The sequence below is a fragment of the Zonotrichia albicollis genome, chromosome W (assembly GCF_047830755.1).
Source record: "Zonotrichia albicollis isolate bZonAlb1 chromosome W, bZonAlb1.hap1, whole genome shotgun sequence".
In the NCBI taxonomy this organism is placed as follows: Eukaryota; Metazoa; Chordata; class Aves; order Passeriformes; family Passerellidae; genus Zonotrichia; species Zonotrichia albicollis.
Window position 1 is genome coordinate 5649529 of NC_133859.1, and position 27396 is coordinate 5676924.

The window sequence follows — 27396 nt, forward strand, 5'->3', positions numbered from 1 at the left end:
ATTTGGTGAGAAGGTATCCAGGGTTGACTATATGATGCTTTTATCCCCAATCGTCTCATTTTGTTTATTCTGGATAATAAGTTTTGTACCTTTAAGACTTGTTCCAGAGAGTGAAGGGGGGAGAGAAGAAACACACAGTTTTTTCAGACACTGCTCTCACTCCTACACATTCCTACATTCCTCTGTCACCCTGTTTTTTTAAGATTTTCTAAGCCTTCTGATGTTGACATTCTTGTAGTGAACTTTCTCACACACTTTCTGTAAATTACTCACTGTTTTGCATTCCTTTATGGAGGAGGAGAGAGTTGATGGACTGTTGGTTTGACCAGTGTCATTGGAGAGGTGTCACTGTCACCCTCCAATCCACTGTCACTTTTGTAAAACTATAAATACTGGAGTCAGAAAATAAACTTCCCTTTTTTCCTTCACCTTAAGAACTGTGGTGGGCTTGTGTTCTTTCGTGTCCTAAAGCGACATCTGGTGACCGCCGAAGTGTATTGCAGCTTAGGCTGAGACACAGCGGACTGCGGTGAGGTTTTTCCCTCCCTCTTTTTGGTGCTTTGCCTGCTGTTCTTGGGGTAATGGCAACCTCTGTGGTTTTCGAGGATGATTCCCTCATTTTGGAACTCTGGAGGGGGGTCCTGGAGTGGAAACAGGTTTCTGTTTCCTGGGATGATTTTGAAAGATTGATTCTGTGGACCCGAGAGTGAGGGTTCTTTTCAGTTCCTGGGAAGGTGTTCTCCAGGGAGGAGTGGTCTCTCGTGGGGGTCCACCTCATGGAGACCCTCTTTGATGATTGCACTGTAGACATGGGATCACTGCTGGTGCAGTGGAAAAAATGTGAGGAGCTTTGGCGGGGGTCTGGTTCTGGTACCCCTTGGAGTTCCCAAGGAAGCCCTTCTGTCTCAGACGTGGACGAGGGGGAGTTTGAGTTTCTGTCCGATGTGGTGTCCCCCTCCCCGCCCCAGGACGGTGTGCTGGGGGGTGACGATTGTTCCCCCAGGGTGGATTGGGCTAACAGCCAACAGGTCCCGGGTCCAGGGGGCGGAGCCCGGTGGGTTTCTGGGGGCTCTGTGGATTCAGCGGGCCATCCTCGCCCCACCTCACCCCGCGCAGGTGGCAGGGCGGGGAATGGGTTGCCTTCTCTTTGTGCCTTCCGGGCCTTGAAGTGTCAGCCTCCGCCTCGACTTGAGTCTGATTCGGTGACGACTTGTTGCCCAAATTGCCGTGTGTCCACCATGTTCCCCCTAAACGCGGCAGGGGCCGGCAAGCTCGTCCCCGAGTCGGCTTCCTCAGTGGGGGGGGCGACATCGCCCGTCTCTGGGCCTGCACAGCCTGCTGAGCATGCGCAGTCGGTGAAAGCAGCCGGGACCAGGTCATCGGTCGGTGCTCCGCCTGGCCCCACTCCGGTGGGCGGGCAGCCCGCTCCTCTGCGCTCAGTGGGGGCGGTGCCCACTGTGGAGCCTTGCAGCCTGGGGCGGGCTCTCATAGGGGGCTTACCGGGCTCCCTTGTGCCGCTCCACAGTGACGCGGCTCTGCAGGCCGCGCCTCTCTCGGCATCCTGCTCCTCCGCTGTGTCGGGGGCCAGGGGCCCCGCGCTGGTGTTGTCCCGGCCCGTGCTGGATTCGCAGGCCGTGCCGGCACCTGCGCCCGCCGAGGCGGCCCCTGCCGGAGCTGCAGAGCAGCAGGGGGCTGGTGTGTTTACCTTTAGCACAACTGCGGACACGGCCGGCGGGAGGCCGGTGGGTGCCCCGGGCCATGGCGCTTTCTCGTCAAATCATTGGACGCTTCCTGCGTGCCAGGTGACTGTGCGTCCGAGGCACCCCGAGCGTTTCTGGCGAGAGGCCAAAACCAAGACTGACGAGATGAATGAGCCTGTCTCCTCACGGCATCTGCAGGGTGGCGGAGTGGGCTCCTTTGGTTCTGCCGGTGCTGCAGGGGGCGCAGAGGTGAGTGGTGTTGACCTGGCTCCCAGTCGATCATCCTCTCTTGTCTCCGTGAGGCCCAAGAGCAGGGACACAGCAGATGCGGTGGCTTTGCCAGGGGGTCCCCAGGCTTTCCCTGTGCTCAGGGTCGTTGCTCATAACACCCATGAACCCCTTTCATATAAGCTGGAGAAGGAACTCCGTGAAGTGGTTGCTCAGCATGGTTGTGGGTCTGCGGAGGTTATGCAGACTCTCCGGAGGATTGCTATGGATGTGCTGACACCTCAGGATCTCTGTCGTGTGGCACATTCTGTTGGGAATTTAGCTGACTAGAGACTGGAAAAGTGCAAAACCGTGGCTAATTCCAAATCCTGCACCTGTAAGATAGTGTGTCCTTGGGCCTAGCTGTAGTATGATACCAAATAGTGAAAGAGACATGAGAAAAGAGAGATGTAACCCCTAAGGAATGAGGAAGAGTTCATGGTATAGTTTAACCAATAGATTGCTTGGCTTACAGAATATTCATAAGCTTATTATTTGCTGTATAAGTGTTTGATGCTTTCGTCAATAAACTGGACCTGTGATGAACCAGCTGGTGTCCTGGTCCCCTTCCTTCGAAAACATTCTCTTTTTGACCCTGTGCAATTTGGTGTTTTTGAGACCAAGTGGGCTCATTTGCCAGCCCAAGCAGTGGTGCAGAATGCTACACTGGCGCAGCAGGACCCCAGGTATTGGGTTGTTGCTGACATGCTGATGGGGACAGGGCTTTATGAAAGTGTTCAGGGGCAGGTTGGATTTGATCCCCTGGTGCTTGACCAGTGGCACACACTGGGCATGGCAGCGATTGTTCAGACCCTGGAAATGGCTGCTCCGAAGCAGCCGTTTTCGACCATTTTCCAGGGGGATGATGAACCTTTCATGGCATTTGCGGCAAGGCTGATTGCGTCCGTGGAGAGGCAGGTGCCTGATCCTGTGGCAAGGAGCGTTACGATTGCAAACCTTGTCAGGTGTAATTGCAATGCTGCTTGTAGGAAGGTCATAGTGGCTCTGCCTGGTGTTCCCACTATCTCCGAGATGGCGGAGGCCTGTGCGGACATCATTCCCTGGCATCAGAAGTTGCCCGCTGTGGCTGCCGCTGTGCAGCCAGTCTGGGCAGCACCACAGGGCAGGCAGCCACAGCAGGGGACTGCGCAGGCTGGCAAGAAGCGGAGGAAGAAAGCGCAGAAGGTCAAATTCCCCATGTTCTTGTGCAGTCGGTGTGGTAGGCTGAATCACATGTCTAATGTTTGCAAGGCGACTGTTCATGTTAATGGCCAGGCTTTGCCAGGATCGGGAAACGCAAGTGGAGCGCGCAGGAGGGGCGCGTGCAGACACAAGCTTCTCTCCAGACCCCGGAGCCGATGGAGGTCTCCTTTGCCAGCTTGCAGCTGGCACCCACGGATCAGCAGGTGTGGATGTCTGCACCGCAGCAACAGTTGTCTTAGAATCTTCTGAGATATGCAAGGTTTCCCCGGGTTCCTTTGGTCCCTTGTGTGGGGGCATGAGTGCTCTCCTTATGGGGAGCTCTAGTGCCACCCTTCAGGGCATCATTGTTCACCTGGGGCTCATTGATGCAGATTTTACAGGGAAGATTTGTGCCATGGTCTCCACATCCACCCCCCCGTCACAATCCCAAAAGGGACGCGACTTGCTCAACTTGTGCCTTTTAAGTCCTCTGTTCACAGGACAGCTGACCAGTCACGTGGAGCTGGTGGCTTTGGATCCACTGGGCTGCCTCAAGTTCACTGGACTGCTGTCCTGACCAAGGACCCTTCCGAGATGCTGTGTACCCTGTCTGTTCCTGGTGCGATGCCATCAGAAATCCACCTCCGCGGGCTTCTCGACAGCGGTGCTGACGTCACAGTTCTCTCCCTTGCTGCCTGGCCCCCAGAGTGGTCCTTGGATCCAGAGGGGACGTCTGTCGCAGGCCTGGGAGGGACAGCGCAATTCTACATGAGCCAGCGACCCGTGCTGGTCATGAACCCAGAGAAACAGACGGCCTGGGTTAGGCCTCATGTTACTTCTACTCCTGCCAACCTCTGGGGGAGAGATGTTCTGTCTGTTTGGGGGGTGCGCATTGGGGACAGATTTTTGATGGGGGCCACTGCAGTGAAGGGCGCAGAGCGTCCTACACCTCCTATACGGTGCCTGGTGGACAAACCTGTCTGGGAAAAGCAGTGGCCCCTCCCTCAAGATAAGTTGGACGCCCTTCTGAATCTGGTGCAGGAGCAGTTGGACCAGGGTCATCTGGAGCCTTCTAACAGTCCCTGGAACACTCCTGTCTTCTGCATCAAAAAGAAATCTGGGAAATGGAGGTTGTTGCAAGACCTCCGAAAGGTTAATGCCGTGATGGAAAGCATGGAAACATTACAGGCAGGCATGCCATCGCCTACCATGCTTCCCACAGACTGGCCGGTCCTCATTGTGGATCTGAAGGATTGTTTTTTTATGATTCCTTTGCATCCTGATGACAGACCGAAGTTTGCCTTCTCGGTGCCAGCGATTAACGAGGCTGAGCCCGCACAGAGATATCAGTGGAGGACATTGACTCAGGGCATGCACAATTCTCCTGCCATATGCCAGTGGTATGTGGCCCGTGCCTTGTCTGGAGTTCACATGCAGTTTCCTGATGCACATCTGTATCATTATATGGACGACATTTTGGTGGCCACGTCCACTGAGGATGAGCTGCTGAGGATTCAGCCTCGGTTGCTCGATGCTTTGCATGCTCATGGACTGCAGGTGGCTCCAGAAAAGGTTTAACAAAAACCACCTTGGAAGTACTTGGGGGTCAAAATTCTGGAACGGACGATCCGTCACCAGGAGGTGCAATTTGTGCATTCTGTGAAGACACTGAATGATGCCCAGAAATTGATAGGTGTCATCACTTGGTTACGTCCGTACTTGGGACTAACCAATGCACAGCTGTCTCCTCTGTATGATTTGTTGAAAGGAGACTCTGATCTCAAGTCACCTGGCACACTGACCCCTGAGGCGCGTAAGGTGTTGGAGGTGGTTCAGCAAGCTGTTTCGGCTTGTCAGGTTTATCGCATTGATCCCTCCGTTGATGTCACTGTGTTCATCACCACTCCAGATTTGCATCCCAACGGTATCATTGGCCAATGGAGTGACAAATGGTCTGATTCCTTGCACGTTCTGGAATGGGTTTTCCTGCCCCATCAGCTGCAGAAGACGGCAACTGCATTGTTTGAGCTGATGGCTCACTTGATAATCAAATGCCGACAACGGTGTTTGCAATTGGTGGGTGCGGATCCTGCAAAGATCATACTCCCGGTGCAACGGGAGGATTTTGACTGGAGCTTTGCAAACAGTGTGTCCCTGCAGAGTGCTCTGGAAAATTTTTCAGGGCAGATCATTTATCATCTGCCCAGCCATAGGCTGTTGCATATGGCGAAATCCACACAAATTTCTTTGCGGCCCAAGAATAGTCAGCAACCCGTGCAAGGACCCACTGTCTTCACTGATGGTTCAGGGAGAACAGGAAAGGCTATTGTTACCTGGAGGGATGGATCTGAGTGGCAGGTTCTGGAAGGCCATGAGGATGGGTCAGCCCAATTGGTTGAACTGAGGGCTGCTGTCATGGCATTTGAGAAATTTTCCCAGGAACCTTTCAACTTGGTCACGGATTCTGCCTATGTGGCTGATATCGCACAACGGTTGGGTCATTCGGTTTTGAAGGAGGTCAGTAATCCTGCCTTGTTTCATTTACTGAAGACCTTGTGGTGTGCCACTGAGGCCTAGGTTCATCCATTTTATGTTCTGCATGTGAGGAGTCACACCGATTTGCCAGGCTTTATAGTAGAAGGTAACACGAGGGCTGACAAGTTGGCTAACCCAGCGTGGGTAGCGCCTCAGCCTGATACACTCGCACAGGCCAAGGCATCGCATGGGTTTTTCCACCAAAACGCACATACCCTGCAGAAGCAGTTTCAGCTGACGCCAACTGAGGCTCGTGACATTGTTGAGTCATGTGAAGACTGCCATGCACTTGCTCCGCCTTTGCCGGCAGGGGTAAACCCCAGAGGCCTTAGGGTCTTGGAGCTTTGGCAGACCGATGTCACCCAGATTGCCGAGTTTGGCCGGCTCAAGTATGTGCGTGTCACTGTGGACACGTTCTCCTCTTTGATGTGGGCTTCGGCTCACACTGGGGAGAAGGCCCGTGATGTCCTTGCCCACTGGAGGCAGGCCTTTGCTGTTCTGGGCATACCTTCTGCTGTGAAAACCGACAATGGTCCTGCTTACGCATCGCAAAAGGTGCCGCAGTTCCTGCAGTTGTGGGGGGTCTCTCATAAGTTTGGTAACCCTCATTCTCTGACTGGTCAAGCTATTGTAGTACGCGCTCATGGTACTCTGAAGCGGGTTCTTCAAAAACAAAAACGGGGAATGCAGGGTGAAACCCTGCAGAGTCGGTTGGCAAAAGTTTTATGCACAATCATCTCACTGTGCCGCAGAACTCAAATAACCCTGTCATTTTGAATCCCCATCTCTTGTTGCAGGCTGCTTACAAGGCACATCAGCCTCGAGTGAAGGTTCGGGTGCGGAATTTAGTCACCAAACAGTGGGAAGGTCCCTATGACCTTATCGCTTCTGGGCGCGGGTATGCTTGCGTATCCACAGATACTGGGGCACTCTGGGTACCTTCGAAATGTGTTCGCCCTGACCTGCGACCGCAGAGGCAGAATTCAGCTGATGAGCAAGATGGAAACCGTGACCAACCTGAAAGGCATCAAGCGGGTGAATCATTGAGTGATGACTCGGATGCAGATGATGAGAGTGATCACTCCGATGATTCCACCCCAAGTGCACACTGAACATTGTTCATGTTTTCTTTTTCACATAGTTCATTTTCTTTTCTCTTTTTCTTTTTTAAATGGAAAAGGGTGAGATGTCACCCTGTTTTATAAGATTTTCTAAGCTTTCTGATGTTGACATTCTTGTAGTGAACTTTCTCACACACTTTCTGTTAATTACTCATTGTTTTGCATTCCTTTATGGATGAGGAGAGAGTTGATGGACTGTTGGTTTGACCAGTGTCATTGGAGAGGTGTCACTGTCACCCTCCAATCCGCTGTCACTTTTGTAAAACTATAAATACTGGAGTCAGAAAATAAACTTCCCTTTTTTCCTTCACCTTGAGAACGGTGGTGGGCTTGTGTTCTTTCGTGTCCTATAGCGACATTCCTCCTCCTGGACCGTGTTGTTTGTGGATGGACAGACAGCAGGACAGAGCTCTCTTTTGCTTTTAGTTGGTTTAGCTCGCTGAGGCAAAGAAGTTCCCTGGACTTTTGATTTTTCCCTTTTCTTTGGACCTCTTGAAACCTGCTCTGGACTGAACACCCAGGGGAGCACCGGCAGCTGCACCTGTGGCCCCCCAGGCCGGGCCTGGCCTGCGACATTTCCAGCACTGGAGGGACTGATAAGAGACTGAGTGAGCTGAGCCGCAACCCGGGGATGGGGTTTTCTCAGTTTGTCATCTCTTTTGGAGCGGCAAGGGGTTTTATAGTTTGATATTGTTTAGGTTTTATTGTTTAATAAACAGGTTTTTTCCACCTTTCTCCAAGGAGGTATTTTCTCCCGGATCGGTTGGGGGGAGGGGCAGATTGAATTTGCTTTTCTACCGGAGCCCCTTTGGAGATCCTCTCCCAAATTTGCTCTAAACCAGGACAGAAGGTCCATAGTGAAGAACAAGTTGTTCTAGTGCTTTAATTCTATTATGTTGATTAGCATATTTAGTCGGTTTAGCAAAAAAATTGTCTCGATGCTGTATCTACAGCAGAGAATACATATCACCACCTTCTAGACAAGGGCAGGGGGCCAATGTAATTGACCTGCCATGTATTCAAGGCCCACCAAACCTATTTTATCTTTGCCCATGGCCTATATTATGTCCTTAAATATAGCTGAGTACGAACAGTATAATTACATACACATGGCTATAAATGCTTAACGGCAATGGAACAGAAAGCATTAGCAAGATCTATTACCACCTTCCAGGGTTGTAAATTTCTTCTTTTTTTTTTTTTTTCTTTTTTTTTTTTTTTCTATGAGGGTAACCATGTCTGGCAGTGTAACTGCAAGGGGGGGTGACTTTCTTAAATTCTCTATAATCTGCAGTCATTCCCCAAGTGCCATCTGTTTTTTTAACAGGCTGCCAAATAGGATTGTTAAAAGCAGTCATGGTTTCCTTAACAATTCCCACTTGTTGAAGTGCCTGAATGATTGGAATAATTTTCTATTTTCCCTAGGAATATGATATTGTTTTGCAGTTACAACCGTGTCAGGCACAGGCAGCACAATGGGATCCCACTTTGCCAATCCAATCAAAACTCATAAATTCCAGTTGCGAAGTCCTGAAGCAGAACCAACTGTTTAACATTTCAACTGTTTTTCCTGCCAACATATCAATATCCACAATAGATTTTTTTTAAACTGGGACAGTTAACACAGTTGTGGTAAATTGAGTGGCTTTTCCTATTAAGGTAACCTTAGCTCAGAGGGCTGGGGTTAAATTCCCCTAAATCCACAGGTCTGTGATGCGGCTTCTTTATTAGCGATATCATTATGTAATACAGTAACCTCAGCTACAGTATTCATCAGAGCTAACACATGAAAAACTCCCCAGACCACCACTTTATAATTAAAGGAGCATAGGGACATTGGTTCCCCTCACACTAAGAGACTACAGTGGTAGCAATTTTGGGGGACCTGCCAAACCTTAATTTCTGACATTTGGGCATTTTCCAGGTAGTGCTTTGCCTTGAGATGGAAGTTGGGAGTGGGGCTGGAGTGGTTGACTTTTTTGCATAGATGCTAACTTTTGCTGTTGGTGGAACATTTCTGATGCCATAATCTCATTTCTCAGCTTAGTGGGGATACCTTTTTACAGACAGGTTTCTCTAACTTGAAGACAGGTTTGTTGCTTTCTATGCAAATTAGTTCTCACATGCAGTCTTTCTGGAAATGGGTCAGAGGTTTTAGGGGTCTTGGGTGGTCTTGGTCCCCCCCTACAGTTCATGCCCACTACTCAGCCTCATTTCCTCATTTCTGTGCTTGTGATGTGCTGTGTTGTGCTTATCTCCAGGAGTTACAAGAATGTTTGTCCCAGAGAAGTGCTGTCCTACTTCTGCATGGCCCCTTCTCCAGCCACATCCTGTTCTTTCCCACAGATTACCAACAATCCTTGGTTGGCTCCACTGCTATCTGTCTATTGGTGTTGGAGACATACATATTAGCCCCTTATCCTCTGGGATTCTACACCCTGTCTGGATTGCATGCTGTACTCACTGCACAAGACAACTGTTATCATAATGCTCCCAGGCACAGCAGAGTAAGGTGATGAGTAGCACAGCACTACAGCAGCAATTAAACAAAAAGTGGTCACTAACAAGCACTAGATTCTAAGAGGCAAGTGAACCCCACGGCAAGCACAGGAGCATGCCCATTTATACACTGAACTGAAATAACAGCCACAAATTCGATCTAGCACATCCCCAACAAACCTGTTATCTCGAACCCCTTATGGCCTATATTGGATGTCAAAAAAGGACTGTTGTGGTGGAGCTACTGTTATAATTTTAACATGTCCTTGAATGTCACTCCTGTTGATATTTCATCTAATAAAATTAACTTGAAGGGCTAATAATCTGCCTTATTGACACACTTTCTTTAAAAAAAACCCCAAACTTGCCAGTTTTATTATTGCTCTATTTCCATAATTCCCCTCAGTGTACCTTATTTGGTTTATGTTGGGTTTTCTTTTAGGCTGCTTTGTAGTTACTGATCGTGTGAAGAGTACACACATATATGTATGAACATCACTTTTTAAGAGTAGAGGTGATAGTAAAAGATTTTAAAATCATAGAAAATTTGGGGAGCTAGAAAGAAAGTTAGGCTTAGTAGGCCCTGGGAAAATGTTAAAGGTAGGCCCTGGGAAATGTTAGGCCTTGTATTTGCTAGATCATGTGAAACTGCACCTGTGTAGTCAGTATATGATAAATTATATAATTGTTAGATGTGATTGGATATAATTATTGTTTAAAGAATCATAAGAAACTATGTTAGGGGTTTGAGGGGGATCACAAGAAATCCATACTTGGATAAAATCAATGTATACAATAGAACAATGTAAGTTTAATAATTAATATGTAAGTTATATAACAGTAGATTATAAAACATGTATGGCTCGAAACCATGTCGGGTTAGATTTGGGTCTGTGAACCCCTGACACCCAGAGCTCTTTAATAAATGCACCTGCATATAATCATTCCATGATTATGTGTTCCTGAATGCTAACATTTTTGGCGACCCTAGATGGAACCCTGTGAGTGCTGCTGAGCGAGTTTGCGACTTGATCACACTCCAGCCAGCACCAGGGGATTCTCAGGAAGCCCATCGGCCGCAACCGTCTCCACTGCTCACAATGTCCCCGGGAGAGAGGTAAGGTGCTTTTACTCTGGTTTGATTGCCTGCCAATAAGACACAGTGAAAGCTATGCTTGGTCGGGCTAAGGAATTCCTGGTGGTATTGCCTAGGTGTCGTCCGTTAGACAATCGCGAAAGCATTGAAGGCTCGGCATTTGCGGTTTATTGTAGTTGTAATATGGAGAAGCTTAAAAGGATGTTGGGTGGCAATGCCCCTATACCGCAAACTTCTCCTTTGAGGTGCTTATTAGCACATTAGAAACAGAGTAATTTTGGGGAAGAGTTATGTAAGGCTAAGTTGACTGATTATTCTAATACATGGTGGTCTCACAGCCTGTTTCTGTAAACAGTAGAAGTTCTCAGGTTGTTTTTAATTACAAGTAGAAGTGACAAACATGAAGGCCTTGAGAACCTTGCCTACCAGTGTTCTCAGGCAGCTTTCTCATAACAAGTAGATATTCTATCTTTGGCTGTTTTGGGAAAGCAAAAATAATTTTGAGAACCCAAATCTTGGTATTGGAAACATAAGGAGGGGTTGGTGTGTTATCTCTGACCTATTGTGAGCTCGGGTTTGCAATATGCATGAACTTAATTAACACGGTTATAAAAAGTGATTGATTGAGTGAATAAACAGAGTCGATGCTGATCAACAAGGATAGGTCTTCTCCCTCCATCTTCAATACCTGGGCATATGCGGAGGCTGAAGAAATATCAGGAGTGGGTCCAGATAGGAGTTAAGAACGTTGTGCCCAAGATTATGAATTCGTCTAAACTGTATGAGGTCCAACAGGAAAAGAAAGAATCCCCTACTGCGTATTTGGAAAGGCTTAAGGAGGCAGCGAGAAAATATACAGATCTCAGAATAGACACAGAACAAGTGAAGGTTCAACTTGCTCTCCTATTCCTGGGGCAGTCACAGGATGATATCATAAGGAAATTGCAAAAATTAGAGGGGGAGGAATTAAGGAATCTGGATAAACTCCTTGAGGTAGCCTGGAAGGTATACAATAGTAGGGAAAAGGAGGCTGCTAAAAGGCAGCAGCAAAATCTTTTGGCAGTAATACAAGGAAAAGGGAACCCAGATTTCAGGGGATGTGGCAGAGGTGGTCATGGACTGGGTAGAGGTGGGTTTGGCAGGGGCCGTGGAGGACTAGTCATGCAAGGGTTAGGCTTAAATCAGTGTGGTATTGCAAGCAGGAGGGGCATTGGAAGAGAGAATGCCCAAGCAACTGAACAACCAGTTTAACCAGGGCAATCAGTTCCAGCACGAAGATGTTGCCAAGGCAATGGTACTAGGAGAATATCACAGCTGACTAGAAACGAAACAACCCACATAGGAACATTTAGTGACTTTATTATTAGGTGACAGAGAGGTGAAATTCCTGGTGGATACAGGGGCCACGTATTCTGTACTAAATTATTTGCAAGGGCAAATTGAGGACAAGCAAACAACAATAGTTGGGGCCACAGGGAAGCAGGAAAATCAGCCATTCTTGCAACCCTTAGATTTGTGGTTAGGGAACAAGATTTTAACACTTGAATCCTTATATGTACCTGAGTGTCCAATTCCGCTTTTAGGGAGGGATTTGCTGGCGAAACTTGATGCGGTAATAACCTTTGAGAACGGGAAACTTCTAATGAAAATACCTGAATCAAAGATGGGGCAAATTTTAATGATCAAAGAAAAAACAGTCCCCTCTATCCCTAGGGAAGTAGAAGATGCAGTGATCCCCTCTGTATGGGAAACAGATGTACCAGGAAAATCTAAATTGGTACAGCCAGTGCATGTAGAGCTAAAAGAAAGGGCGAGGGCTGTACAGGTCAAACAGTATCCCATAAAACCAGAAGCATGGCAAGGAATAGCAAAGATTATTGATAAATTCTTGAAATACCAAATTCTAGAGGAATGTGAATCAGAATTTAATACACCAGTATTTTCCAGTGAAGAAACCAAATGGTGAGTATAGATTAGTGCAGGATTTGAGAGCAATAAACAAAATAACAAAGGACATTTATCCAGCGATAGCAAATCCCTACACATTGCTGACATCCATAAAAGAGATATATAAATGGTATACTGTAATTGATGTAAAAGATGCCTTTTTCTGCATACCTCTTGACAAATAAAGTAGGAAACTGTTTGCCTTTGAGTGGGAAAATCCAGGGAATGGAAGAAAAACCCAGCTCACCTGGACACGACTTCCACAAGGAAACAAGAACTCGCCGACTGTATTCGGAAACCAACTGGTGAAGGAGCTGGAGATTTGGACTGAGAATGGGCAAGTACCAAGAGACCAATACCCGTTGTTGCAGTATGTTGATGATATACTGATTGATACAGAAGAAAAAGCAACCTGCATAAAGGTAACAATTGAGATTTTAAATTCACTGGGAATGGGAGGTTATAAAGTATCCAGAGAAAAGGCACAAATTGCCCAACAGACTGTGATCTACCTGGGATGTGAAATTTCACAAGGGCAACAAAAACTCGGTACTAACAGTATCCAAGCTATTAGTGCTGTTCCAGAGCCCCAGAATCTACAGAAGCTGTGAGTCTTCATTGGGATGGCAGGGTGGTGTCACCTGTGGATCATGGACTATGGACTAATTGTGAAGCCCCTGTACAAAGCCCAGAAGACACAACCATTCACCTGAGGCAAACCACAGAAAGAAGCCTTCCTAAAATTAAAAGAAGCACTGACAACTGCTCCAGCATTAGGGTTACCTGATCTGTCTAAAGATTTTCAGCTGTTTGTACATAAAAGGCTGTGCCTAGCCCTGGGAGTCCTGACCCAACATTTAGGAAGCTGGAAAAGGCTGGTGGGCTATTTTTCCAAACAACTTGACAACATAAGTGCCAGATGGCCCACATTTCTGCGAGCAGTCACAGCCACTGTGATGATACAAGAAGCCAGGAAGCTCACTATGGGAAGGCACATAGATATCTATGTACCACACATGGTAACCACTGTCTTAGAGCAAAAGGGGGGCCATTGGCTATCTCCAAGCAGGATGATAAAATTCCAGGTAGCCCTGACTGAGCAGGATGATGTCACATTACAGACAACTAACCTTTTGAATCCAGCTTTGTTTCTAGGTACCACAACTGAAGAAGGCCCATTAGAGCATGACTGTGTAGAAGTAATAGAGTACTGTCATGGACATATTTTATGAAAAATCCTTTTGCTAGGATTTTTTATCCTGAGAAGCTGAGAGGCCTCAGAAACAAAATGTAAACAATAATTATCTGCTGCTGTGGAATGCAACAGGTGCATCTTTGATTGGTCTCATAGGACTGTTTTTAATTAATGGCCAATTACAGTCCAGCTGTCTCGGACTCTCTGGTCAGTCACAAGATTTTATTATCATTCCATTCTTTTTTATTGCTTGCTAGACTTCTGATGAAATCCTTTCTTCTATTCTTTTAGTATAGTTTTAGTATATAATTTTCTTTTAATATAATATATATAATAAAATAATAAATTAGCCTTATGAAACATGGAGCCAAGATTCTTGTCTTTTCCCTCATCCTGGGACCCCTGCAAACACTACCATATAGTACACCTATTCCGCGAGAGAAGACCCGAAAGACGTCCCGCTAGAGCAGCCAGAGTGGGAGCTATTCACAGATGGGAGCAGCTTCGTGGAGAACAGAACCAGATATGCTGGATATGCGGTTACAACAATCAGTAGAGTAGTGGAGGCAAAAGCACTACCACCAAATACATCTGCCCAGAGAGCAGAACTGGTTGCCTTAACCAGAGCACTAGAACTAAGTGAAGGGAAAAGGGTAAACATATGGACTGACTCAAAGTATGCTTTTGGAGTGGTGCATGTACACGGAGCACTGTGGTAAGAAAGAGGACTACTGTCTTCTCAAGGTACGCACATTAAACATCAAGATGCGGTCCTGCAATTGATAAAAGTAGTACAAAAACCTGAACAAGTGGCAATTATACACTGTAAAGCACACCGATCAGGAAACTACAAAATTTGTGAGGGAAATCGAAAGGCAGATTGGACAGCCCGACAGGTTGCTTGAGAAGTGCAAGCAACAATGGCATTGATACCTTTAAAACTTAATGTATCTCAATTCAATTTGCCTCCAAAACCAAAATATGCAGTAGAAGATGAGAGATTGGGATGTTTGCTAAATGCACAAAAGAATTCAGAAGGGTGGTATGTGACTGCACAAGGACAGATAGTGGTACCCCCCTTGATAATGAGAGAAGTTCTATTGAAGTGGAGGGAGAAAACCCACCTTTCTTGATCAGCATCGACTCCGTTTATTGACTCAATCAGTCACTTTTTATAACCGTGTTAATTAAGTTCATGCATATTGCAAACCCGAGCTCACAATAGGTCAGAGATAACACACCAACCCCTCCTTTTGTTTCCAATACCAAGATTTGGGTTCTCAAAACTTATTTTTGCTTTCCCAAAATAGCCAAAGATAGAATATCTACTTGTTATGAGAAAGCTGCCTGAGAACACTGGTAGGCAAGGTTCTCAAGGCCTTCATGTTTGTCACTTCTACTTGTAATTAAAAACAACCTGAGAACTTCTACTGTTTACAGAAACAGGCTGTGAGAATTTGCTCCTCACAGTTGCCTTCTAAGCCATTTCTGAAAAAATCTCCAACAAAGTTCTACAAATTAAACATAACAAATGTCATAGGGATGCAGAGGCATTGGTAAAATCACTAAAGCAAAGTTTAATCTTGGTACGGATGTTAACAATGGCAAAATCAGTAATGTCAAAATGCGAGATCTACTTGAAGAACAACCCAGTGGCTAGATGGCAGGCACAGCTAGAAAGGATTCGGATAGGAATAGAACCAGGGGACTATTGGCAGGTGGATTTTGTAGAATTGCCAAGAACTCAAGGATACAAATATCTGTTAGTGAGGGTTGACACATTTTCTGGATGGCCAGAAGCCCTTCCCTGTTGCACAAATCAAGCAAAGGAAACAGTTAAGTGGTTACTACAGGAGATTATTCCCAGGTTCGGGGTACCTCTAGGGATATCATCAGACAGGGAGCTGCATTTTATAGCCACGGTAGCAAGAGAACTAAGTAGATTGCGGGGAATAACTTGGGACCTCCACACACCGTGGAGACCCCAGTCAAGTGGACAGGTAGAGAGGATGAATCAGACACTAAAGAGGCAAATCAGTAAAATATGCCAAGAAGCCAAATTGCAGTGGTCCCAAGCTTTGCCAATAGCACTGTTGAGGATTCGGATAAAACCTAGGAGTGGAATGTCAGTCAGTCCTTATGAGATATTGTATGAGAAACCATATGAATCTCCTGAACCTAATCCAAACGTACATGTCACGGGAAAGCAGGAAGTGTATAACTATGTTCTGTCTCTCGGGAAAACTAGCTCGGCTTTGGAACGTCCTCGTGTGGAATAGGCCACTGACTCTTGAGAACTCAGTTCATGACATACATCTGTAAGATGAGGTGTACATTAAAAATTGGAACGAAGAACCACTGAAAGAAAAGTGGACTGGACCCCATCAGGTACTGTTGACCACCTTTACAGCAGTCAAAGTAGCCGGTGTGGACCCCTGGATTCACTATACCCAAGTGAAGAAAATCCATCCCGGATCATGGACTGTGTAAATTGTGGAACCAACAGAGCTGCAGATAAGATGTGTTTAATTGCGTCAAGAATGTAATCAGTAATTGTGTCAATGCTCATTTTATGGTTATTAGTATCTTTGGGATGTGGAATGCAAAAAGATCAACTAACCACTCTTCATTCTAGAATGAAGAGAGAAGTACAAGCAGAAACACAGGTGATAAAAGTTTCTAATGCAATTTGGGCTAACAATATAATGATTGGACTAGTAGAAGACTTGGCTAAAATGCAAAACACCAGCAGAATTAACTGCTTGTCTGCCAATACCAAAGGCAGTGGGAGACCCAATAAGTTGGGGAATCATAACATCAAAATTACCTGAAATACAAAAGAACAAAACAATTGAATGTAAACAGGTACCGGAGTTGAAGCAAATAGTCAGAGAAACCTGAAAAGTAACAGGAGAGTGGATGACACCTCTGAAGAAACAGGACTGTATTTTAAGTCATGGCAGGGTAGGACAAATCATAGGGTGGTGGGTTAAAGACATCACAAATTGAGAATGCTTTTTGCCACACTATAAAAGGATTATAGGGAATATTACAGAAACCACTCTGGTATGGAAGTGTGAGGCCAAGGATCAGAAAGATCAGATAGAGCCTTGGGACAGTGCATGGTCCATGAATATACTTCAAAAATTCCAATATAGGGCAAACACCCCTTGGTGTATTAAATGGGAAGGTTCCAAGAATGAGACAGATCCAGCAGTAGTGAACACTGCCACTAGTAGTAGAATGAAGGCAGACAAAGTGAGTTGGTGGGCATGTAATAAAACTTATGATTGCACTTCTGATGATATAGAGATAAAACAAATGCCACCCCTGGTAGTAACCCTACAAATTGGTTGTGCCTGCAGAGGGATCAAACATAAACAAGGTAAAGTGAATTACAAAATACTCATAGGATGTACCAAGAGTACAATCCAAAGTCCAGGACAATTTGTATGGGCAACAAGTGATGGCACCTGGACAACACATCTGCCTGTAGATGGGAAAGTAAAAGAAATTAATTTGGGCCTCCCTAATTTATGTCCAATTTGGAAAAAGTCCCAATTTAATGGAAAACGTGAACTTCTGCAAATAAGAACAAGATGAGACGTTATAGACAATGAAAATCAGGATGACACTTGGCATGAACCCTCTAGTGGAGTGAAATTTGGGTGGGCCCTAGAGTCTTTGCTCGGTCCCATAGCAAACTACCAGAATAGAGAAATGTTGTACAAACTTACAGGTCAGGTAGATAGACTAGCAAGAGTCACCCGGGAAGGATTTAAAGAACTAAGCGTACCATTACAAGCCACCACAAAAATGACTTTACAAAATCGACTGGCCTTAGATTTGTTACTCCTGAAAGAGCATGGAGTGTGTGGATTTTTAAAGGGATGGATTGATCATTGCTGCCTCCACATCCCAAATGTAACTGCAGATGTAGAATATGACATCAATCAGTTGAAACAAATAGAGCATGAAGCACAAGAAGAGCAAAAGGATTTGACTACAAGCTGGTTAGGCAAAATCTTCAAAGGGTTAGGGTAGAATGCGAGTTCATGGATTAAATCTATCATTGAGAGTGTGATAATCTCACTAATTGTATTCTTAGCAATTTGGTTAGTTTACAACATCTTAAAGGGAGAAATACAGAAGAAAACGTCCTGGAACTGAAAAATAATAAAGGCACTGACACGAGATCCACACCCACCATCTTCCGGTTCTCCAGTTCATGACAGCATCCATGACAACGTTTACATCAACCATGAATTTGAAGAACATACGTATAAACTCAGAAACAAAGGACTATATCAAGTGAAAACATTTGCACTTATAGTGAAGTGAAAATGCTTTCAAAGGGGAGGAAATGATAGTAAAAGATTTTAAAATCATAGAAAATTTGGGGAGCTAGAAAGAAAGTTAGGCTTAGTAGGCCCTGGGAAAATGTTAAAGGTAGGCCCTGGGAAATGTTAGGCCTTGTATTTGCTAGATCATGTGAAACTGCACCTGTGTAGTCAGTATATGATAAATTATATAATTGTTAGATGTGATTAGATATAATTATTGTTTAAAGAATAAAGAGAAACTATTTTTGCAGTTTGAGGAGGATCACAAGAAATCCATGCTTGGATAAAATCAGTGTACACAATAGAACAATGTAAGTTTAATAATTAATATGTAAGTTATATGACAATAGATTATAAAACATGTATGGCTCTAAACCATGTCGGGTCAGATTTGGGTCTGTGTCCCCTGACACCCAGAGCTCTTTAATAAAAGCACCTGCATATAATAATTCCGTGATTATGGGTTCCTGAATGCTACCTGAGGGAGAAATCACTTTGTGGTAAAATGCAGCATCGTTCTGCATACTGACTTGCCTACCATAAGTGGTCTGAGAATTTATTTAGGAACTGAAAGCAAGTGTTAGTGTTCATGGACTAATGCTCTGTTTCCGTAAAAAAAAATGCGTTATCTTGTCCCTAAATAATGTGCTATGTTGTTTTCTTCTTGTTCTAGCTGTACTTCATAAAAAGGGCATATTTTATCTGTGATGCACTAGTTTCCTTCTTGAGCACACATTCATTTAATACTATATCTGTGATTGTTTTCCTGTAATCTTTAGCAACTTCCCTTTCTGGTGATTGATATGGTTTCATCAATTGACAATAAAAGGATAAACTAACAATTATTTTTTTTATTTAGGATTTTTCTTGAGAGCTCATGTAATGTACCATATGGCTTCTTGAAAGTGGGTCTTTAGTTTTAACAGTGGTGTCAGCCCCAAAAGATGAGTGGGAAACCCAGTGCTTAATAATTCTTAAAGGGCTCCTGCTGTCAAGATAGCTGTTAGTTTAATTCACTCTGCTATTTACCCTTTTACCCTCCCACATAACTGGGAAAACATCACATCAGTACCAGTTTAGCTTTTCACCTGGCTGTGCTAACCTGAGTCGAATAGTGACAGGCTTAGCTCATTTGACTGTCCCTCAGATGGGCAGTCATGGAGAAGAAAGCTGTTTCTAGCCAATATCCAGTCAAAGCTAAAACACCACAGAGCTGAAAAGCTGTGGTGTAAAAGAGTACTGGACCAAAATCAGTTATGTGTTAAAAAACCTGATGATTCCTGCTGCAGTCAAATGCAGATGTCCAAATTTTTTTAATAGTTAGACTTTCAGTGATTTGTACTGAGAAAATGAGGGTACAAATTACCTTTGTAAATATTCAGAATTTGTTCAAGGATGTAGGTTCAAACCCCTGGTCTGTATTGCCTGCAAAACTGATGTAAATTGGTCTTCCTGATTAAGGCAGTGATAAGAGATCTGAGAATGGACAATGAAGATCAGTTTGCTATCTAATGTTGCTGTGCAGCAATATGCCTTTGCACAGCATCACAGCATTAACTCTTTTTTTTTTGTAAATATTAATGAAAACATTTAGCTCCTATTTCTAATTACTACCTTCCTCTAAGCCTTGGGTTGGCCATTTGGCATATGACAGAAATGCCTCATTAGACACAGCATATGCTTGTTCAGCTTTTTTTCTACAGCCTTTATGACTAGTATCTGCATTTCATAAGAATGTCATATTTACTCTGAATGTCCTCGTGATCTGTTTTTTTTTTCCAGTTGAAAGCCAGGTGAACTAAGTTTAGACACCGTTGCTCTGCATTTAAACAGTTCAAACGAGTCATTGCTGCTTTAAGACTGCCTTAGAAATGTTCATGTTATGCATAGCCATGGCAAAACATGAAGGCAATTGGCATTATCAAAGAATAAAGAAATAGAAGGAAATGTTATATCTGTAAAGGGAGTTTTTTGCAGTGATTCTTTTGAAGGACTGATAGCTCATTGAGGTTTAGGGTGACTAATATAAATATATTTTGATTGCTTCTTATTTGTGAGGCTTCTTAGGTAATTTCTGTCAAGAGGTAATACAAAGTAGCTTTCATAAATATAACACTGGCTTCTTTTCTACATGATATTATCTGAGGTGTTGCTTTCAGTTGTCTTTATGCAAAATTCAAAAGTAGTCACCAGTCTGTTACCAGTTAGTATCTGCTGTTTTGCTGATACTAGATATTTTGAACTGCTTCATCTCTCTTAGGTTGCAAATGCAAGATGTGGTGGGGGCTGTGTATTCTATTTACCATCTGTTAGAGGTGGGACAATTATCTTCTGTTAATTGGACTACCTGTTAAAACCAGGTGGGGCAGTTTTCTTTATCTCTTCCACAACCAATCCTCCCTCTGGGGAGATATCTTCTGTTAATGGGCCATTGAGTCTCACTGCATGACTGATAAAAATTACATTATCCCATTGTGAGATGCTCTGCCCAGGGGGAGGAGCCAAGCACTCCTACCTGGATATAATCTGAGATTTGGAACACCAGACACAGCCTTTTCCCACTGGATTCCCAGAAGAGCAGCTTTCTTTTCTACTGGATTCCCAGAGGAAGACCAGGCCCATCTACTCCACCACTAGACCTTCAGAGGAAAACTACACCCTTCTACAGGATCACTGCAGCCACCATTTATTCAGACTGCTACCAACACCCTGACCAACAGGGTGTCAGTTCATATTTTGACTCTGTCAGTGTTGTTTTGTATTACTGCATTTTTATTTTTATTTTGCCTAATAAAGAACTGTTATTCCTATTCCCATATCTTTGCCTGAGAGCTCCTTAATTTCAAAATTATAATAATTCAGAGGGAGGGGGTTTAACATTTTCCATTTCAAGAGAGGCTCCTGCCTTCCTTAGCAAACACCTGTCTTTTCAAACCAAGACAGATTTTGGCACCTAACGTGAGTCATGAGGGCATCTACAGAAAAAGGGTGAAAAAGGAATAACAGTTCTTGAGTAACCTAATTTTTTTCTGCTGGATTAAGAAATCTCATTAGGTATCGCCATGTGGTCTAGCTTACCCTGGTTTGAGTGGCACGTGGTCATGGCTATATTTCTCCCATTTGCAGCCCCTTATCTAAACATGGGTCCTATAACTTCAGGCTACTGTGGCTGTTATCCAGTTTGCTTTATGGGTTAATGAGGTGAGGAATTAATAGATTTTTAACTTCCTCTGGAAGGTGGGCACATTGATTCAGAGCTATCACACACTAACTATATGTTTTTGGGGTTACTTTAATAATGGTACTTACTGTGAGGAAATTACACTGGGGGAAATTTTTTTTCCAACCCTTCAACCAGCTCTTTGGGTCTACCCCACCAGTTTTCAAAGGGTTCAAATCTTCTCTAAATGCTAATGATTTCATACAGTGGTTGGTGTTGCTGATATGTCTGTTAAGCCTGTTCATTTTAGCATTCAGAGATAAGGGAAGATTGACTTGGATAACCACCCTGATACCTACCCCAGAGAATAGGGATGTTGCCCCAGAACCTGACACTGCCCCAGAGACTAGGGATGCTGCCCCACCGCCTGACCCTGCCCTGCAGCCCACCTCAGAAATTAACCACCCAGACTGGGGCTCTGGTGAAGGAGATACGCAAGATGGGCCAGATGCTGAAGAACTACATTTCCCCAGCTGGTGAGAAACCCTCTCCCTGCCTCGAAGAGGGAGAGTCTGATGGTGCAGCAGTGGAACCCACAGATGTTACAACTACCCAGGTTCCAGCTGAACCACAGGGGCAGTCACAGCCAGCAGCAGTCGCCCCCTGTGGAAACGAGGAAGTCTAAGATGAAATCAGAGCACCCAGATAATAAGGATAAGAAAGGAGGGCCCTCACAACCCACAGGGGAGCCAACAGTTGAGATCATCACCGAGTCCCTGAGATATGAAATTCTCCGTAATCTGCACAAAGACATTGTACAATGGGAGCGTGAGGCTTATACAGCCTGGCACAGGTGTGCAACTGGATGGTGCTGAGGCAAGGAATTTGGCACCCTTGACCCAGGACTCAGGTGTGAATCAGGTATTTGTAAGGGAGCCAGGGCCCCTTTCCCTCTGGGAACAGCTTTTAATGAGTGCAAGGGAGAAGTTTGTCCACAGAGAGAGAATGCAGGAGTACCATCATAGAATGCGCTAGGAGACCCTTGACTGTTAGGAAGGATGAAAGTTTGACAAGAAGGTCTCACAGATATGTATGCTTAGCAGAAAGATTTTTAAATGCAGAGTCTGATGAAGGAATAGAGATGGAAGCAAGTTTTGATATAGAAGAAAAGAATTGCTGAGCTAGTCTTACTGGCTAACCAAGGAGGCAAAGGGTATGTTAGTTAGAAGGGGTTTTTATGGCTTAGAGCAAAGGATAAACCCACCTCAAACAAGAAGATGTTTTCACCAAGCAGAAAGATAGCACAGGCAAACAAGTCAGCAAAGTTGCAAGTAGAAAAAAGGTCTCAGAATTTTCCACTGCAAGAAAACTGAAAAACAACTTCTAGTTTAAACTCTAATGTACTAACTTTTAGTGATTGGAGAATAGTAATGTGAATATGGTAATTATAGTAGTTATGATAGGCTATAGATAATAGTTAAGGTATAGATTGGTTCTACTATATTAAGATGCTAAGCAAAGAAAAGTATATAATGCATTGTAACCAAAACCAAAGGGTCTCCAGGCCTGCCTGCAGCTGGAGCTGACAGCTGTAGGCACAGGTTCTGTCGCCCACGACCCTGGACTGCTGTAACCTCTTGGATGGAATAAACTGCATTTTGGAGAGCCGCCTGGAGTCCCACATCTCTCATTTAGGCTCTTACACTTGAAGAAGGGATCCAACAGCTGAGAGAAGTGGTGGTACTGGAAGTACTCTTTGAGAGGGATTGATGGCATGATAATGACCCCAACAAGGTCAGGTGCACAGGGCAAATGTTGTGGAATCTGGCAAATCTATGGCCATCTCAATACACCACCTTGATTGCAATGATTAATGCTGATAACAACTGATACAGTGGGTTCTGTCACCAACAAGCTTAGAAATTACAAGAGTATGATCAATGGCCCAATGCAGGCACATGTCTCTGCTGTGATTAAGGACCTCAAAGAAGGGATGAGTGAGGTGGTGAAGGAGGAGGTGAGGAGGAACAGTTCCCATTTAGCACCAGTGTGAGTCACAGGCCCCGAAGTCACAGCCCAATGTCTCCCAGCTAGAGAGAGAGGGTACACCTCACGAGCTGACCTGTGGTTCTTGCTGCGCGACCATGGGGAAAACATGGGAAGGTGAAATGGGAAACCCACTTCTGTCCTGGCAGCATGGGTGCTTCAACTCAAAGAGAGAAACACTAACCAAGCGAGTTCCACTAAAGTGAAGGTAGCCTCAACCTCCCATGACTGAGCTGCTGGGTATGATCTGTCAGATCCCCTTGAAGGAACCTCTAGTATGTATGCCCAGGAATAAAATTATAACCAGGGTTAGAAGGGCCCTGCCTCTAGCCAGGGAGAGGCACTGGAAAACCAGGTCTTTTAGATGGTGTGGATCTGATGGCCTAGCACATCAGAGCCATAAAAATATGAAGCATTCGTTGATACTGGTTCACAGTGTACCCTAATGTCATCGGGACATGTGGGGGCAGAACCTGTTTCCATTGCCAGGGTAATGGAGAGATTGCAGCTATTGACCCTGTTGGAAGCCGAGATGAGTCTGACTGGGAAGGAGTGGCAGAAACATCCTATTGTGATAGGCCCCGAGGCCCCATGTATTCTGGACATAGACTTCCTCTGGAACAGCTATTACAAAGACTCAAAGGGACACAGGTGGGCTTTTGGAATAGCTGCTGTAGAGGCAGAAGACATTAAGCAATTGAACACATTGCCTGGACTATCAGAAAAGCCATCTGCAGTAGGACTTCTGAAGGGGGAAGAGCAACGAATAGCAATTGCCACCTTGACGGTGCACCGCTGGCAGTATTGGACAAATCGAGATGCCTTGATCCCCATCCACAAAATGATCCATGAGGTAGAGAGCCAAGGGGTGGTCAATAAGGCCCACTCACCCTTCAACAGTCCCATTTGGCCTGTGCGCAAGTCTGACAGAGAATGGAGATTGACTGTGGACTATTGTGACTCGAATGAAGTGACTCCACTGCTGAGCACTGCTGTGCTGGACATGCTGGAACTCCAGTACGAGCTGGAGTCCAAGGCAGCGAAGTGGTACGTCACTATTAACACTGATAATGCATTTTTCTCAATTCCTCTGGCAGCAGAATGCAGACCGCAGTTCGCTTTCACCTGGAGGAGCGTGCAGTACACCTGGAACCGACTGACCCAGGGGTGGAAACACACCCCCACTATCTGCCATGGACTGATCCAGGCTGCACTGGAAAAGGGTGAAGCTCCAGAATAACTGCAGTATATTGATGACATAATTGTCTAGGTTTCTTGGTTTAGGGCAAATTTGGGAGAGAACTCTTAAAGGGGTTTTTTTAGAAAAGCAGATTTAATTGAAAGTCTGCCCATGTCCCTAAAAGTAAAGCCAATAAAGAGCACCAAAACAATCAGCAAGTAGACCAAGATGCAAAAATAGAAGTATCAATAATAGACTTAGATTAGCAACACAAAAAAAGTTATTCCTAACTCAATAAGCCCATAATACCTCAAGTCATCAAAGTAGAGATACCACCTATAAGTAAGCATGAAACCAAATAGTGAATTTAACCATAGACAGTATTTCTCAAGTTATCCATGACTGTAAAACATGTGCTACCATCAAACAAGCCAAGCGAATAAAGCCCCTGTAATATAGTCGACAGTAGTCCAAATACAAGTATGGAGAAGCCTGACAGATTAACTACATCACACTGCCCCAGACACGCCAAAGCAAGCCCTACATACAATAATAGAAGCCACCACAAGATAGTTAAAAACTTACCCTGTGACTCATGCTACAGCCCATAACACCATCCTAAACCTTAAAAAGCAAGCCCTTTAAAAGCATAGTTGTGGCAGTCATATTTTCTGGAAAAATCCCTTCGCCCAGGATTTTTCTCCTGGGAAGCTGAGAAGCCTCAGAGAAAAAGGAAAACAATATTATCTAATTGCTTCTCCTGTGTTTTGCTGCGTTGGAATGTGTTTGGAGATTGTTTATCCAACAAGTGATTGTTTAATTGGTTTCACATGAATTGTTTTGACTTAATGACCAATCACAGTCAAGCTGTGTTGGGGCTCTGGAAAGAGTCACAAGTTTTCATTATTATCTTTTTAGCCTTCTGTAAGTATCCGTTCTTTATTCTTTAGTATAGTTTAGCATAGTATTCTTTAATATAATATAGTATCATAAAATAATAAATTAGCCTTCTAAAACATGGAGTCAGATTTATCATTCCTTCCTTTGTCTGAAAACCCTGCAAAAACGATACATGGTACCCCTGAGAGGACTGAGTCAGACAACAAGACTCATTTCAAGAACAGCCTTATCAACACCTAAGCTAGGAAACATGACATTAAATAAGTATACCATATCCCCTACCATACAGCAGCTACAAGAAAAGTAAAGAGGTACAATAGACTATTAAAAACCACCTTAAAAGCATTACGTAAGAAATCTTTCAAAAATTAAAAGCAACACCTGACAAAAGCCACCTAGTTAATTAACAACCAAAGCTCTACTAACCGAGTTGGCCCTGCCCAATCTGAACTTTTACATAGAGTAAACAAAGTCCCAGTAGTACATGTCAGAAGTTTGTTAGAGAAGACAGTTTAGATCAATTCTGCCTCAAGTACAGACAAACCCATTCGTAGAGTTGACTTTACTCAAGGACCAAGTTACACATAGTAAATAATACAGAAAGATAAAAGAACATGATGCATACCTCAAAGAAATCTGATTGTTGATTAGAAACTATATATAAATATCACTGTTTGCTGAATGTTACTGCCATTGTCTGTGTATAACTGTATATTAGATGTATAATATATATGTTTATAAATTTAAAATATATATTAAATTTAGTAGCAAGCTAACAATATGGGAATGAGGGGTAGAATGTCCTGAGTTAACTATATAATATTTTATCCCAAATCATACGTTCTGTTTATGCTAAATAATAAGTTTTACACCTTTAAGACTTATTCCCGAGAGTAAAGGAGAAAGAGAAGAAGCACGCAGTTTGTTTACAGACACTGCACTCACTCCTCCACATTCCTACTCCTAGACTATTGTTGTCTACAGATAAACAAACAACAAGACAAAACTCTCCTTTGTTTTAGCTAGTTTTAGCTAACTGAAGCAAAAAAGTTTCCCAAACTGTAGGGTTTTTTTCCCTTTTATTTAAACTTGTTTAAACCTACTCTAGACTAAACACCCAAAAAAGCACCAGCAGCTCACATCTGTAGCCCACCGGGCCGGGCCTGGGCCGTGACATTTCCAGCGCCAGAGAAACTGATAAGAGACTGAGTGAGACAAGCTACAACCCAGGGAGGGGACTTTTCTGAGTTTGTCATCTCTTTTAAAGCAACAAGAACTTTTATTGTTTGATATTATTTAGATTTTATTGTTTAATAAACAGGTTTTTTCCACTATTCTCCAAAAATTATTTTTTCCCAAACCAGTTAAAGGAAGAGCCAATTAAATCTGCTTTTCTAGAAGAACCCCTTTAGGGATTGTCTCCCAAATTTGCCCTAAACCAAGACACATACTTATTTCTCCCCTTGATAGAGTGAAGCATCTTGTCTCCCTTATAAGGGTATCAAGTATTAATATTTGTGCAGCAAAACATACATACGGCTCAAGAATTAAAAATATCTACTTTCATTACATATCTGATGATGATTTATATAAATGCAGCATAAGTCGCTTCCAACAATTATTTCTGTAAATACAGAAGAGAAAAATTTTGCTTTTCCCTATGATTACTTCCCATTAGAAGTCCCTACCCCAGAGAAGTTAGCTAATACAACTCCCCTTTCCTGAAAGATGTTCACAGCATCAGATAATATTTCCACACCACCACACCCGGTCTACATCATTCATAATGTAGCCCCGGCCACCACCCTGTAGCCACTACATCTGGGGGTGAGGCTCCAGTTAACAGCCTGTGAAATGCCTTCTTGCAGTCACCCCAAAAACATGTCAGCCCTATATCACTCTCCCTAACCCTTTTCCCACCACCCCTGTCAGCCCCCGGTGCTAGGGCAGTCACATGCCAGTGACCCACCGGGCTCGACAGATACAGCCGGGCACTACCCCCAGTGAAACTCAGACCACATCCCCAACACTCTGAGAAGGAAACAGAGCAGGACCAAGCCCAAACTAAGGTGGCAGTCCAGCCCCAAGATGCCCCACCACTCTGATCAGGCCTCAACGGTCACCTGATTTCAGCCCTAGAGGACTGGCTGCCGTCAGGCGACCATAGGCAGCCATGTCCCTCAGCCGGAAATGGAGACTCTGCTGCTCAGCCCAACACACCCACC

General features: G+C 44.4%; 2 protein-coding genes across 16 annotated transcripts in view; one reads left to right on the top strand and one right to left on the bottom strand.

The window, feature by feature from the left end:
* The window catches only part of LOC141726960 (5'-AMP-activated protein kinase catalytic subunit alpha-1-like), a 114419-nt gene that overhangs the window by 74358 nt on the left and 12665 nt on the right, over positions 1 to 27396 (bottom strand). For 11 of the 15 annotated variants that reach the window (XR_012577918.1, XR_012577917.1, XM_074532096.1 and 8 more), the window contains one exon: positions 12595 to 12759. The exons of the other annotated variants lie outside the window; for them this stretch is intronic. Coding sequence is in view for 9 of the 11 variants with exons in the window: in XM_074532096.1 (XP_074388197.1) it covers positions 12595 to 12759 (165 nt within the window). In the remaining 2 variants the exon portion in view is untranslated. The remainder of the gene's footprint in view (positions 1 to 12594; positions 12760 to 27396) is intronic. 15 annotated transcript variants of the gene reach the window in all.
* LOC141726799 (uncharacterized) lies at positions 1239 to 7942 on the top strand. The gene is made up of 2 exons (XM_074531868.1): positions 1239 to 1949; positions 6482 to 7942. Exons 1-2 carry the CDS (start codon positions 1239 to 1241, stop codon positions 6794 to 6796), a joined length of 1026 nt encoding a protein of 341 aa, XP_074387969.1. The 3' UTR covers positions 6797 to 7942.

Coding starts and splice junctions, on each gene's coding strand:
- LOC141726799 (XM_074531868.1), top strand. CDS start 1,239: ATGTTCCCCCTAAACGCGGCAGGGGCCGGCAAGCTCGTCCCCGAGTCG. Junction 1,950..6,481: donor GTGCTGCAGGGGGCGCAGAG/GTGAGTGGTGTT, acceptor CTCTTGTTGCAG/GCTGCTTACAAGGCACATCA.